This window comes from Pan paniscus, chromosome 18 (genome assembly GCF_029289425.2).
Source record: "Pan paniscus chromosome 18, NHGRI_mPanPan1-v2.0_pri, whole genome shotgun sequence".
In the NCBI taxonomy this organism is placed as follows: domain Eukaryota; kingdom Metazoa; phylum Chordata; class Mammalia; order Primates; family Hominidae; genus Pan; species Pan paniscus.
In genome coordinates, this window is record NC_073267.2 from 25,621,610 (window position 1) to 25,637,154 (window position 15,545).

Sequence of the window (15,545 nt, forward strand, 5' to 3'; positions counted from 1 at the left end):
CACTTAAAGATTTCATTGTTCTCTGAGGCAGGAGGGAGTGGGGAGAGGGAGGGGGAGGTTGTGGAGCTGCCAGAAGCTGTTTCACTGTCTCCCATCACAGCCTCTGGGGAGGCCCAGGCGAAGCAACAGCCTTCTGGTGTGGATGGGAAATTGATGGTTTTTAAAGAAAAACGGTCCCTGAAGATGCTCCGTGCCTCAGCAAATGTGCTTCCTAGACTGGCTGGCTTGGGTTCCAACACCCAGGCCAAAGAAAAACACGCACGGGTCTGCCTTATAGCCACACCAGGATGCCATACCAGCAGTCCCTGCCACCATCACCTCTTTGTTGTCTGCTCCGCCTCCCTTTTCTACAGTCCTAGCCACCATTCCTCTCCTGTGGATGACTGCGGCAGTCTCTCCCCGATGCCACAGCCACCAATCTAGCTCCCCAAACCTCTGCAATCCCCACACTGCAGCTGAGGGGACTCCTTGACGTGTCCTCCGGAATTTTGAACTTATCAAAAAGGAAAGCAAATACTAAATTTCCCCCCTCAAATGGGATCTCCTCCTCGTGTTCCCCTCTTACTAAATAGCTCAGGCCAAAAATGCCAGGGTCACCAACAATGCCTCTCTTCCTCACGTACCCCACACCCAATCCATCAGCAAATCTTGTCAACTCTGAATTCAGAACATACCCCACATCCGAATGCATCTTTCCATCCCTCCACCAATCACCTTCCTTCAAGCCCCCATCATTCTTACCTGGATTATCATAACCAACTCCTCACTGGTTGTACTGTTTCCACTATTGTCCCCCGCTCATTTAATCTATCCTTGTACACCACACCAGTGACCATGTTTAAATGTAAATCAGGGCCAGTCTTGGTGGCTGACACCTGGAATTCCAGAACTTTGGGAGGCTGAGGTGGGAGGATCACTTGAGGATAGGAGTTCGAGACCAGCCTGGGCAACATAGCAAGACCCCACACACACACCCTGTGTCTACAAAAAAAAAAAAATTAGTCCTGCGTGGTGGTGCACACCTGTAGTCCTAGCTACTCATGAGGCTAAAGTGGGAGGATTGCTTGAGCCCAGGAGTTTGAGGCTGCAGTGAGCTATGATCATGCCTCTGACTCAAGCATGGGCAACAGAGCAAGACCATGTCTCTAAAACAATGAAATATTATAAAAACAAAACATACGTCATCATATCATTCAGGGCTCAACATTCTCCAGCAGTTTCTCATCTAGCTGAGATGAAAATCCACTGTCCTTACATGGCCATCAAGGACCCTGCTCTGGCTTGTGGCCCGCTGTGTGGCCCCTTGGTCACTCTGCTCTGGCCATACCATACTGACCTCATTGCTGCTTGGTGACTGTGCCAGGTGAGCTCTGTCTTGGGGCCTTTGCACTTGCAGCTCCCTCTGCCTAGCATGCCTTTCTTCCCGACATCCAAAGGGCACCCTCTCTCACTTCACTGAGGTCTTGCTCAAAGGCCATTTCCTCCAAGCTGAAAATGGCATCACTCTCACTCCATTCCCTGGCCTTTCTTCTTCTTTTTTTTTTTTTTTTTTTTTGAGACAGAGTCTCATTCTGTCGCCCAGGCTGGAGTGCAGTGGCTTGATCTCCGCTCACTGCAACCTCTGCCTCCTGGGCTCAAGTGATCCCCCCACCACAGTCCTCCTGAGTGGCTGGGACCACAGGTGTGCACCACCACACCCAGCTAATATTTGTATTTTTGGTAGAGACGGGGTTTCACCATGTTGCCCAGGCTGGTCATGAATTCCTGAGCTCAAGTGATCCACCATCCTCGGCCTCCCAAAGTGCTGGGATTACAGGCGTGAGCTACCCTGCCCGGCCTTGGCTTTATTTTTCTTAACATCACTTATCTCCCTCTGGCACTAAAACATATATTCACATTTACAGTTACAGTCTTGTTTGTTGCTTCTCTTCCCTGGTAAAATGTAAGTTCCATGAAGCATGGATTTTGTATCATTTTCTACTAGCACAGAGCCTGGCACATAGTGGGTGCTCAGTAAATCCGTCTTGAATGAGAAAATGAATAAACAAATGAATGAATCTGGACAACAATCCTAACCACAGTGAGTTTACCCTGAGGGGTCATCCTTCTGTGGGAGCTTCCCTCCACTGGCCAGCAGAAAAGACCCCAGGTCTTCATACTATGTCAGAGAGTTCTCATTTTCTGAGACCTGAAGCCAAGATAACAAAAACAGCGGAAACAATTTAGCTTGGAGTGACAAATAGGTTTCCTTAAGTCTGACAGGAGTCTTTTAAAAATTCAAGACTGTTTCCTTAGTATTTAAAACTTAAACACCATGCAAATGCCCTATTATAGGAAACATACGCTGTCTGTCTGTAGGGATTTGTAGTAGAAAATGGGAACTAAATAATACTTGGAGCCATGATGCGTTGATCACATACTCAGTACCTGTTACTTGCATTCTCTCATTTTATCCTCATATCACAACCCCAGTGTGATAGGAATTAAAATTGCTCCTATTTTACAAAAGAGGAAACTGAAACTTTAAGGAACTTGCCCAGAGTTGCACAGATAGTGGGTAGCATAATGCCAGGGTTTGAATTCAGTCTACAGACTCACTTTTTTTTTTTTTTTTTTTTGCGATGGAGTTTCCCTTTTGTTGCCCAGGCTGGAGTGCAATGGTGCCATCTCAGCTCACTGTAACCTCTGCCTCCTGGGTTTAAGTGATTCTCCTGCCTCAGCCTCCCAAGTAGCTGGGATTACAGGCGCCTGACACCACGCCTGGCTAATTTTTTGTATTTTTAGTAGAGATGGGATTTCACCATGTTGGCCAGGCTGGTCTCGAACTCTTGATCTCAGGTGATCCACCCGCCTCGGCCTCCCAAAGTTCAGGGATTACAGGCATGAGCCACCGCGCCCCGCCCCAGACTCACTTTTACTCAGATAAGAAGTGAGCAGGAGGCAGAGGCTCTTGGAGACCTAAGTCCCTTGCATGCACAGCAAATACTTCTGCTTCCCTCAACAAAAAGGCTTTGAAGAAGAGTGTGCACCTCTTGACTTTCTCAATGTACCTTCACTCCTCCAGCAACTGAAGTTCAATGGCAGCCCTCCATTTCTCATCAGTATCACCCCAGTTGCCAATTGCAATGATCCTTTTTCGGCAACTCTCCTATTTGACCTCTTAAAGATATTTTAGTTATACCAATGCCCTTCACCTGGGGTTTCTCCCAGTCCTTAGCTTGGCTGATACTGTTCTCTCCTGGTTCTCCTCCTGCTGTCCTAAGACACTTTAAGGAGCATTTTTATCATGGGTAAATGGAAATAAAACACCTATTTCACAGAGTTTTTACATGAATGAAAAAGGTCATATATTCAAAAACACTTGGCAAATGTCTGTTTCATTGAAAGTGCTCACTGGTTTTTATTACTCTTGTTATCTCTTTCCACTCCCCATATTCTGTGCTTTAAAAAAAAAAAAAAAGGTTTTTCAAGACCTCTCTCCTTCTGTGCTTTTTTTTCCTTTTTTTTTTTTTTTTTTTCCTTTTTGGAGTCAAGGTCTCAATCACTGCCCAGGCTGGAGTGCAGTGGTACAATCCCTGCTCACTGCAACCTCTACCTCGCTGGCTCAAGCAATTCTCTCACCTCAGTTTCCTGAGTAGCTGGGACTACAGGCATGCACCACCATGCCCAGCTAATTTTTTAAAGACAGGGTTTTGCCATGTTGGTCAGGCTGGTCTCAAACTCATGACCTCAGGTGATCTGCCCACCTCGGCCTCCCAAAGTGCTGGGATTACAGGTGTGAACCACCACGCCTGGCCCAGAACCTGTGCTTCTGACTCCCTCTGGTCATCACCAGGACTCTCATTGGCCTCTCAAAGTCGTTATCCAAAATGGAATTAATCATCTTTCTCAGTTTTCACACTTTCTCTGTCTCAGTTCATACAACCACAGTCTCTGTCATTCAAACCAGAGACTTCATCATCCCCATCCTTGTCTTCCCGCCGGCCCCTTCCCCACTTCATTAGTTAGTCAGCCACCAGGCTGCCACCGTACTTGTATATTTATTTATTTATTTATTTATTTATTTATTTATTTATTTATTTATTTTGAGAGAGAGTCTCGCTCTGTCACCCAGGCTGGAGTGCAGTGGCGCGATCTCAGCTGACTGCAACCTCCGCCTCCCGGGTTCAAGCTATTCTCCTGCTTCAGCCTCCTGAGTAGCTGGGACTACAGGTGCCCATCACCACGCCTGGCTAATTTTTATATTTTTAGTAGAGACAGGGTTTCATCATGTTGGCTAGGATGGTCTCGATCTCCTGACTTTGTGATCCACCCGCCTCCTCCTCCCAAAGTGCTGGGATTACAGGCGTGAGCCACTGCGCCCAGTCACTGTACTTGTAAAAATGGAGCCAGGAACTTGGGCTCTGATGTCAGATGGACCTGGTTCATCTTGCTCTGCTATTGGTTTGCTGAGATTATGAACAAATTACATAATCTCCGTGGTCTCAGTTCCGTCATCTATAAAATGGAGATCATAATAATGCCCACTTCATAGGGCCATTGGGAAGATTAAATAAGGTAATGCAAGTAAAGAACTTTCCAGTAAACAGCATTTTGCACTGGCATATAGCAAATGCATAATAAATATCAGCAGTCATAATTATTATTACTCCTACTACTATTATACTATTAGGTTGTGGTTACCTCGTAGAGATACTGTGTTGGAAACACATAGAGCTTTTGTGCAAATGGGTTTTGCTGGCAAAGAACAAGGAACCCCAAATTAGCGGTTTGCCCCTTCTCATTAGGTGGGAATTAGCATGTACAGGTGTGAGCACTCATGCATGCATGCACACATGTGCAGACATGTACATACACATATGTGTTATAACTCTGCCTCAGATAGGGGCCTTTTTAATATAGAAACACCAGCAGGATGGGTGAGAAATGGCAACGGTTTTCTCTCTAGAACCTGATTGCTTCACCAAACAATGGTTTGTATTTCCTCCCACATCCCTCCTTCCTAATTGAAGAGGGAATGGCTGAATTTACCTCCTGGCACCTTGCATTTGATGTTCAGTGACTGATCCAGCTAACCAGGGGCCTCGTGGTTGCCCAGGCGTTGCAAGCATCAAACCCAGATCTTCATTGGGATCTTCCTCCATTGGCTGGAGTTTATAAATTGTATTCTGTTGAGTTGGAAAACATCCACTGCTCCTGATTGAGAGCTGGAGGACAGCACTTTGAGGGGTCTGCTGCTATAAATACTGGGATCTCCCAGGTGATGTATAAATGGGTCACTACTTTGCATCTTGCACCACCTGAAACATCTCAGGTGCCTTAATCCCATGTTTTCCAACAGATGAGCTTGGCTGACTTCTCGGGGTGGGTTGGGGGGACATGCCACATGCCTCTGGCCCCACCATCTCATGCCTTTGCCATCCATCTCCTGACTGGCCAGAAGGACACCAGGAGCAGCTCATGAGCTACAAAAACTGAAGGTCGGGAACCCAAGGTCGTGCACCAAAGGTCATGAGAATTTTGCATTTTATGTTGCTCTCATTTCTGATCATTTGAAACAACCTCTCTGAGTTTCTGAAAGGGAAGGGAATGGAGAAAAGCACACCCAATTATGCTAGGTTCTGTTTTATTTTGGCTTTTGTTTTTGTTTTTTTCCCACCCACCACAAGTTCTTTTCTTCCCCTCTCATAGTGTGGGCGAAATGCTGAAAACTTCGACCGATTTTTCACCCGCCATCCACCAGTCCTAACACCTCCCGACCAGGAAGTCATCAGGAATATTGACCAATCAGAATTCGAAGGATTTTCCTTTGTTAACTCTGAATTTTTAAAACCCGAAGTCAAGAGCTAAGTAGATGTGTAGATCTCCGTCCTTCATTTCTGTCATTCAAGCTCAACGGCTATTGTGGTGACATTTTTATGTTTTTCATTGCCAAGTTGCATCCATGTTTGATTTTCTGATGAGACTAGAGTGACAGTGTTTCAGAACCCAAATGTCCTCAGGTAGTTTGGAGCATCTCTATGAGATGGGATTATGCAGATGGCCTATGGAAAATGCAGCTGCATAATTAACACATTATCAAAGTCCTCTTACAATTTATTTTCCGCAGCATGTCAGCTAAGTAGACCCAATGAGGAGAGAAAATGCCTGCTTTCTTTCCCTCTTTTTCTGCACTGCCATATTCACCCCCAACCATCCAATCTGTGGATAATTGGATGTTAGCGGTACTCTTCCACTTCCGGGCCTGGAGCTTGGCTTGTATCCAAGTGTATGGTTGCTTTGCCTAAGAGGAATCCCTTTATTTCACCTGTTCTGGAGGCACCAGACCTTGAAAAGAACATGCTCAAAATAAAATGTTATTTGTTATTTTTGTAAACTCAAAGTTAAGATGATCAAAGTTCTAAAATTCCAAGAATGTGCTTTTAGACGGTCTCAATCTAAAAGCACTTCAAGGGGTCAAAGGGCAACCAGCTTGGGTGCTACCTCAGTGTTGTAGTTTCTGATACTTTATGTCTTTGCTCACCCTCATCCCCAAACTACTTGAAAAGGGCATTTGGCACCACTCCCTGAAACAACACAGTCACTCTAGCAAGGCCCCCAAAGGGCCCTGGTTTTACATTACATTTCAAACTTTATTTGCTTTGGGGTTTTGTTTCTGTTGTTGTTCAAATGCAAAAAAAAAAAAAAAGAAAAAAGAAAAAAAAAGGTCACTCACATTGTTACACATGCTTTAAAATATGTGTTCAAATGTTATTAACCACAATGACGACCTGCTTTGATTTAACCAAGAAGACGGCTGCGGAGCCTAGCAGACTCAGGCCTGTGGGAATGGGATTTGTTACAAATCTAGGTTTGTTACTGGCTTCAGAAAGCTAATTAAGTGCTCTGAAAAAGACACCGTTTCTTGAAACAAAGATGGTTGTATTCCTCACTTTGATGTTGTTTTGCAAGATGTTTGTGGAAATGTTCATTTGTATCTGGATCTCTGTTATGTGCCATTTTTCTTCTAGCATCGAGATACAATAAAAAAAAAAAAAGAAAAGAAGAAGAAATACTATTTCAAGGAAAACTGATCTTTTTGAGAAACATGGACCTAAACTACAAAGTGGGAACTGAGGAGGGATCTCAGGAGAAAGGAACTAACTGCGGAGCTTTAATCTTGGCCCCAGTGTTCAGCCACTCGGAGGGGCGGGGGCTGTGGCCCATTCAGGGGCTGCTGGTGGGCTGTAGTGGGGTGGGATGACCTGGCCAGAGCCAACGAGGATACTGGAGCCCAAAGTCAAGTTTAGAGACCAGCTGGGAACGTGAATGGGGCTCTTGATTTTCTTATCAAAATCACCACTCCTCCCAGCTTGGACTAAATATTCTTTCTAGCAAGCAGCTTTGTGAGCTCCCTGAAGCCCAAGGAAACCCTTGGGTGGGAGAAATTTCATTTCTGTCTGAGCGGATTAAGGCAGCAGGTGACTCCCCCTCCTCGCCTGCCGTGTCCTGCTATTCTCAGGCAGCTCTAAGGAGAATTCTTATCACAGTTCAAGTGATTTCCAGAAGTTCCAGGGCTTCTGAGAGACCATCAAGGGAACTTTAACAACTTGACAAATGTCCTTGAAGTAAGATGTCTCATCTTTAGGGAAAAATGGGGTTTGGATTTCTGCTTAGGCAAAGTCTCCTGCAGTTCATCCTTCTCTGTCCTCTTCTTGCTTCAGGCTTGGGGACCGTCCCTGCTGTCCCCACTGTGGTGGCAATCAGGACCTAAGGTGAAGCAAACTTGAAGTTCTATCTGACAAGTTTAGGCAGTAAGAGAAGGAGGGAAATCGGAGCAAAGCTCCCTCACTTTATTGTTGAGAAACTGGCATCTGGAAAGAGGAAGGAACTTGCCCAAAGTCAGTCAGCTGGGATAAAAACCTGGGTGTCCTGTCCAGAAAGTGCAGGGCGCTTTCTGCTCTGTAGCAAGGCAGCAGACATCTCTGAGCCAGGCCCACCAACAGGCCCTTATCTGGTGGTTGGATCATGATCCCATTTTGCTTGGACATGCCCTCAGGAAGATAAAAACCATGGAGAAACACTAGGCCATTGACAAATGATCTGAGACAACTTTAGAAAACAATGTAGGATGAATGGAAAGAGAAAGAGAGAAAGAAAGGAAAGAAAGAAGAAAAAGAAAGAAGGAAAGAAAGAAAGAGGAAGGAAGGAAGGAAAGAAGGAAGGAAAAAAGGAAGGAAGGAAGAAAGGAAGGAAGGAAGGAAGGAATACAGTGTTATAAATACTGCACTCAACATTTTCCAAATTCTTGCCATTATTTTTCAGAAGTTTAATAGTTTGCAGAAACAGATACTCAAGCCAAAGTCTGTTTTAGAGAAACTTTCCATGGAAAGTCAGAATTTCTACCACTTCCTTTTCTATCCACATTTCCAGTGCAGAAGAAACTGAGAAACAGAGCTTTTTGAAGAGAGGACAGGGCCATAGCAACAAGGACCTTCTTGGGGGATTAATGGGAGGTCAGTAGAATTAATAACCCTCCTTGGATGAGTGCTACTGTTCTCACATGGCTTCAGATGCTATCAACCTCAAAGAAATGATCTCAACAGAGAAGCTTATTCTCTCCCAACTTCTATGGTAAAATCCAGGAGTATTTTCTCTGGGGATCTGCCCACAGGACAAAGTCCATAAAAGCAAGTCCTGTCTGGACCATGTGGTTATCTGAAGCATTAGCCATCACCAGCACAACAAACGGGGCAGGGCTTTCCAAGGTGGGGCTGGTCAGAAGGGAATCTGATAAGAGGCCCACAGGCAGGGAAAGCGAAATAGGGTTGATGAGACCAGGGGAGACCTAAAAAAAAAGGCAGCTTTGTGTCTTCTAGCTCCAAATATACCTGCCTTTTAGCTCACACACTGTCCTGGAGTTCTCAGACCTTTAGGGGCCCTAACACAGTTCAGTTCATACAGGGGTTCAAAAGGGACAGTGGCCCATTTGGAAGACCTTTAGGATCAATGGGAATCAATTCCATTGTTTTGCCTCAGAGTAAAGTTTCTGGCTCGGGGACAATTATAAGTTGCAAAAAGGATAGAGGCATATCCCAAGTCTTCCTTCATTCCACAAATAATTACAAACAACCTACTGTGTGCCAGGCACTATTCTTAGCACTGGAAATACACTAGTGAAGAAGCAGATGAGGACCCTGTTTATTGTTTCTCTCCAAGAAATTCTCCAAGAATATTGTTTCTTGGAGAGAAATAATAAATAAACAAGACAATTTCTGAAAGCAATAAGTGCAATCAAGATAATTAAAGGATGCTAAAGTGTGACTTGTGGGGATTGGGAGAGAGATGCACAGACAATATTAAAAAGGAGGCATTCGAGCTTTGTTGTGAACACCGGAAGTAATACGCCGAGTGCCTGGGGGATGGAAACTCCTATAGCACCCCACAGGCTAACAGCAAGCAGGACAAGACAAAAAGGGCAGGTGGGACATGGTAGAGATGGACCCTACCCAGGAAACAGCTCCATCAGCATCTTAGCCTGCCCCACTCTAGCCACACATACCCACATGTACTCCTGAGTTCAGTGTGCCCACCTCACTCCCACACCCTCACATAGACTTGGCAAGAGTAAGGAGGGAACTCCATAGAGACATTTTACCTATCTCAGGGGAGCAGCCACAAAGAAGCAAGTCTTGTAAAAGGTGTTTTGCAAAGGAGAGTGAACCCAGCAATGAGAGATCCTTAACAGCTAGTGCCCATTAGGGGGCTAAACCTAAAGCCTGGGTGGTGATGGCTGAAACGCTAATGAGTCAGTGAATCCTTACCGACCCCCTGGCCTTTATAATCTGAGGCAACTTTGGCTGCAGCCCGGGAATGTGCAGGGCACTAGGGAATACAAGGCCTTCTTCCCTGGTTGTCTTGTAATAAAACAGCCATGGGGTTGTCCCTCCAGTCCGAGAGACTGAGATGAGGCCTACATAGCAGCAATGTGGTCAGGTAAAAATCAGGAACCCACTGAAATCTTGGGCAAGCCACCCTGCCTGCTTGTGCCTCGGTTCTCTCATATGTCATATATAGGAGGTGAGGACTCCAGCTCTACCTGCCCCAGGTGGGTGTGGTGATGATGAGGAAAGACAAGAGGCTTGCAAGGACCCTGAAGAGGTCAGAGCATCATACAGATTCCTTTATTAGCCCACATTCTGATGTTCCCTGGTGAGACTTGCCCCAAGCAATTGCTAGTAAATGGGGGTTAATTTCTTCTCCACCTCCCTACTGAACAAAAAAAGAAATGCCAGACTTACTAGGAGAATTGAGTTGCTTTGAGTTTCTTTTGTTTTGTTTTGTTTTGTTTTGTTTTAAGGCTCCCCTTACACACCCTCCTTTAAGCTTTGGGTTTTCTCTCTTATAGTTTGTTGACTAGATACATGCTAAAAATGTCTTTGGAGAGAACTTCTGCCTGATAAACACCCAATTCTAGACTGTGGGTGGATTTTCGAGCTGACGGTGGTCAATTCCTTTCATTAAGCAGTGATCTGATTTCTCCACATGGCCATTCTGCCTTCTTGGGGGCAGAGTAGATGGGCAGCAGTTCACCTTTTCAAAGAAAGAGGTCTTCTAGCCACCTGGGCTGCTACTGAATGGTTTTCTCCAGGACGCTCTACCTAATGATTATTTCTATAACATTAAGCATGGTAATAAGTAGCTTCCAATTCAATTCATCCTAAAGCCAAAGAAAATACAGCACCACACACACACACACACACACACACACACACACACCACTTTATGGCAATTCTTAACTGAAATTCAATGACTTACTTCTTTTCTTAGAAAATTTCCACCACATTTCTATCCCCAAGCCAACATACAATGTGAAATGAAAGCTAGTACGTGGAGTGCAGCTGCTAAAAATTTTCAGCACAGGGCTCTTTCTGACTCTGCTCATGAGATGGTATCAGCCACCCAATGACTGGCATATCTAGGTCCTGTGTCTTTCTTCTTATGCTGTGTTAATGTGTTTACTTTCCATTTGGCAGAGAGACAAGAGAGACACCTCCAACTTCGACAAAGAGTTCACCAGACAGCCTGTGGAACTGACCCCCACTGATAAACTCTTCATCATGAACTTGGACCAAAATGAATTTGCTGGCTTCTCTTATACTAACCCAGAGTTTGTCATTAATGTGTAGGTGAATGCAAACTCCATCGTTGAGCCTGGGGTGTAAGACTTCAGGCCAAGCGTATGTATCAGTTCTAGTCTTCCAGGATTCACGGTGCACATGCTGGCATTCAACATGTGGAAAGCTTGTCTTAGAGGGCTTTTCTTTGTATGTGTAGCTTGCTAGTTTGTTTTCTACATTTGAAAATGTTTAGTTTAGAATAAGCGCATTATCCAATTATAGAGGTACAATTTTCCAAACTTCCAGAAACTCATCAAATGAACAGACAATGTCAAAACTACTGTGTCTGATACCAAAATGCTTCAGTATTTGTAATTTTTCAAGTCAGAAGCTGATGTTCCTGGTAAAAGTTTTTACAGTTATTCTATAATATCTTCTTTGAATGCTAAGCATGAGCGATATTTTTAAAAATTGTGAGTAAGCTTTGCAGTTACTGTGAACTATTGTCTCTTGGAGGAAGTTTTTTGTTTAAGAATTGATATGATTAAACTGAATTAATATATGCAAGCTCTTGTTTATATGTCTTTTCTTAAATAGACTATGTTACAGAGGTTACAGACTGAAGATCCAGTTTGTAGCCATTAGATAAGCTTAATTTTACTCACATGGAATTTTACTTAATCAAAACCATTGTGAACATGACAAAATCAGAGACTTTATATAAATTCCTGGACTTTTAGATTCCCTTGAAAAAAGAAACAAAAGACTAGCAGCTCTGAGCCTATATTTCCACATGGAAATAATTCTACAGAACTGAGAGATGCTGTCTCCTTTAAAAGCAGTGTATGTTCTCATTTTGCCACAGTCTCCACCACCCCCTATTATCTTATACCCTCCATCCACTTCCCTGGCTGCTATAGCCACTTGAGGTTGAAACCTCTGTCATTCGTGAGTCACAGGTTTGAGGACCTTAATATTTTCTTGTGCCCTTAATCAGGGTATGTGTGCAGCCACCCACTCAATGTGATTCGTGTTTATTAAGCTATGTATCAAGCACAAGATACGTAAGATTTTATTCCAGCCATGACAAAAGTCAGGAAAGAGGCTGGTGTCAGTGCAGAGAGAATCCTTTGTTTGTTGTCCATGAGGATGTTGCTATTTGTAAAACGACTTACCTTTGACTTATATTCTCCTAATTTAGCTAAGCACCTGCCAAAAAAAGAGGGGGGAGTATAAGCCATTTTTTTTTCCAACAGCTTGTCCAGGGAGGCCCAAGAGAAGAGGGAGAAATAAGGGAGACTGCTTCTAAACCCTGCTGGCATGATAAGGACCCCCACTCTCTCAGAGCAGAGTGGCACAGTACTGAGTCACTGGGTGTCAATCTAATACCTTCTTCTCTGAATGAAGTCATGCTTCTATTTTCTTTTCAAAAGATATAGTAATCCAATCTGTAGCACATGCCTTTGTAGCTGCTAAGGCTAGTGGGTAGCAGAAAAGAGCAAATGTGTTCACACTATGTACATTATGACTCTCTACAGAGTGTATTCATCTCTTCCCTTCTTGAAAGAGCCTCAGTAAATGGAGCATTGGAAAGATACAGTGAATCCATTGATCTTACCTAGTGCACTAATCTTTGCAGAATTTTAGAAAGTCTGCCAGTTAAAGTTGGCTGAAGCCCATTTAAACTTCAGGAAGAAACAGTGTTCTAGGCATCACATTTAGAAAACAAAAATACCTGGGATTCTACAGATGTTTGAACATGCATCCCATTTAAGACAGTATTATATAGAAGAGGTTACCATTGCTGCCTCTTATTCCTCCTCATTCCATGCCAGCTTCTCAAACTTTCCCCCTCTGCCAGATATAAACCCATCTTTCATTTAATAAATATTGAGCCCCGACTCTGAGCCAAGCACAGTTCTGGATACTGGTGTTATAGAGACCAATAAGATAGTTCAGGACTCCCCACTTGTAGGGACAACATGGCTGCAGAAATCCTGGCCTCTAATCCTTCTAGGATCATGTCCAGTGAGAAAGAGTGTGAGCTCCTATAAAAGTATTGTAGTTTATTCCAGTTGACTCAGCCTGGTCACATGTACATTCTTGAGCCAAGCACTGTGGGTGGAGAGGGGAGACAGGTGAGGTGCTTTAATTGGCCAAACCTGAGTTGTATTAGCTAGTTATTACTGTGTAACAAGTTACCCCAAAACTTTAAAGCAATAAACATTTATGACCTCTCAATGTCTGTGGATCAGGAATCTGGGTATGGCTTAGGTGGTATAAAGTCTCTCATGAGGATGTGGCCAAGCTATTGCCCAGGGTTGCAGTCACATGTGAAGGTTCCACTGGGGGAAGATGGGATTCACTTCCAAGCTTACTCACATGGTTGTTGGCAACCCCAATTCCTCACTTCATAGGTCCCTCCATAGGGCTGCCTCTGGACATGGCAGCTGGCTTCTTCTAGGGCATATGATTCAAGTGAGAGTGCCCAGTTTAGAAACCACAGTCTTTTTGCAATCTAATCTCAGAATTGACATCCTATCATGTTTCTGTTTTCTGTTCCTTACTAGTAAGTCCAGCCCATGCTTAAGGGCAAGGGATTATGCAAGGTGAGACTACTGGAAAGTGGAGGTCTTTAAGGACCATCTTACAGAATGTCTATCACATATAACATGAGCTGCACCTCTGCAGCTAGGGATAGAGTGCCACCCAAAACACAGGAACTGGGAATAGGTGAAGAACAGCTCTCTGAATGAAAATTGAAAGTTGTTCTTGGAACAAAGAGGGTATATGCCCAGGAAGGAAACCACAGTGGTAGATCCTCTGTAGATGGGAATTTGGGGCTACTCCAAAGATTCTTGAAGCTAATGATATATGAGAGATGGGTCAACACTGATAAACAATTAAAGGAGTGGTTCACCTGGCATTGCATTGGTCCACAGTAGTCTCTACTGTTTCATAGCCAAGCTCACACCCAAGGCAAATACCTGAATTGGACCTTCTGATGAGTTATAGTTCTTTGCCTTCAAGATCTCAAAACCCACCAAGGAGATGAGTTGGAGGAAACATACACATGGTGTCAGTCTACGTCAATTATCGGGCACTGAGTAACAAACCACATCACAACCTAATGGCTTAATAAAAACTACCACTTATTTAGCTCACGATACTGGTTTTTCTGGCCTGGCCTCCCCAGTTTGTCTCTGATGGACTTGCTTGTGTATCTTCAGTCAGCTGGAAGGTTATCTGATGACTGGAGCATCGAAGAAATAAAACAGATGGAAATAAATTGCTGGGAATAGACTGGACTTTCCCACAGTCAGATTCTTCAATCTCAACGTATAAAGGCATGGTACCAAAGTTTAGGCTTGTCAATTGGATGACCACAGCCAACTTAAGAACTTCAAACCCATGAGGACAAATTTCTCAAATCCTCAGAGCTTATTCCTGCCACGTTCTTTCTCTAACCTCACATACAAGCTCAGATGCTGGTGAAATCAAGAAGAAATGCAAAGCAAGATAAATAGGAACCAAATCTGGGATACCAATCCAGTTCCACTTGTCATGTCCTTTGCAAGGACATAGATGGAGCTGGAGGCCATTATCCTCAGCAGACTAACACAGGAACAGAAATACCACACATTCTCACTTATAAGTGGGAGCTAAATGATGAGAACACATGGACACATAGAGTGGAACAACACACACTGGAGCCTATCAGGTGGTGGAGGATGGGAAGAGGGAGAGGGTCAAGCAAAATAACTTATGAGTACTAGGCTTAATACCTGGGTGACTAAATAATCTGTACAACAAATCCCCATGTCACAAGTTTACCTATATAACAAATGTGCAGATGTACCCCCTAACCTAAAGTAAAAGTTAAAGAAGCAAAATGAATAAATGCCCTAAAGCCCTGTACCTCAGGTCCTTTATCTTTGCTTGTTTTGATGTGGGACTGCATTGACCTACGCAGAATTCTGCTGCTCATTACTTCCTAGACAAGCAATGTTGGCTCCAAAATGGAATCCCAATTTCCAAACACAACAAAGTTTTAGCTCTAGGGGACTTGCCCAATGAGTGAACCACACTCCATCAACTATCGACTTTTTACCATAAATGCTAGTCTCCCTGGCATATGGCCTGCCAAAATCAGGGCAGATGTCAGGGTGAGATGAAAATGGTATTTGGACAAGAGATGCAAGAACATTTAGTTTTGTTGTCAACAAGTGACTCCTCCTCACAAGATCCAAGAGAGAAATAAATGCATATAGGACAATGCCTAGAAAATGAAAAATTTATTATGATTTGAAGATTTGACTGCATATTCCAATATCCTAATCCTAAAGTGGTTGGACTCCATAGAGAACTCCTAGATATCATAGGGGTTGTATTAGTTATCTGTTAATAAATTACCCCCAAAATTAGCAGCTTAAAACAATATAAACG

At 43.8% G+C, this 15,545-nt stretch overlaps 1 protein-coding gene across 3 annotated transcripts in view; it reads left to right on the top strand.

Annotated features, from left to right (window-relative positions):
* PRKCB (protein kinase C beta) overlaps positions 1 to 11,666 on the top strand; it is a 379,967-nt gene extending 368,301 nt beyond the window's left edge. For 2 of the 3 annotated variants that reach the window (XM_034939848.4, XM_055100033.2), the window contains one exon: positions 5,692 to 11,666. In XM_034939848.4, coding sequence (XP_034795739.2) covers positions 5,692 to 5,850 — 159 coding nt within the window. In that variant the 3' untranslated portion in view covers positions 5,851 to 11,666. The remainder of the gene's footprint in view (positions 1 to 5,691) is intronic. The other variant, XM_034939847.4, reaches the window with a different exon arrangement.
* The last annotated feature ends 3,879 nt before the right edge of the window (positions 11,667 to 15,545 follow it).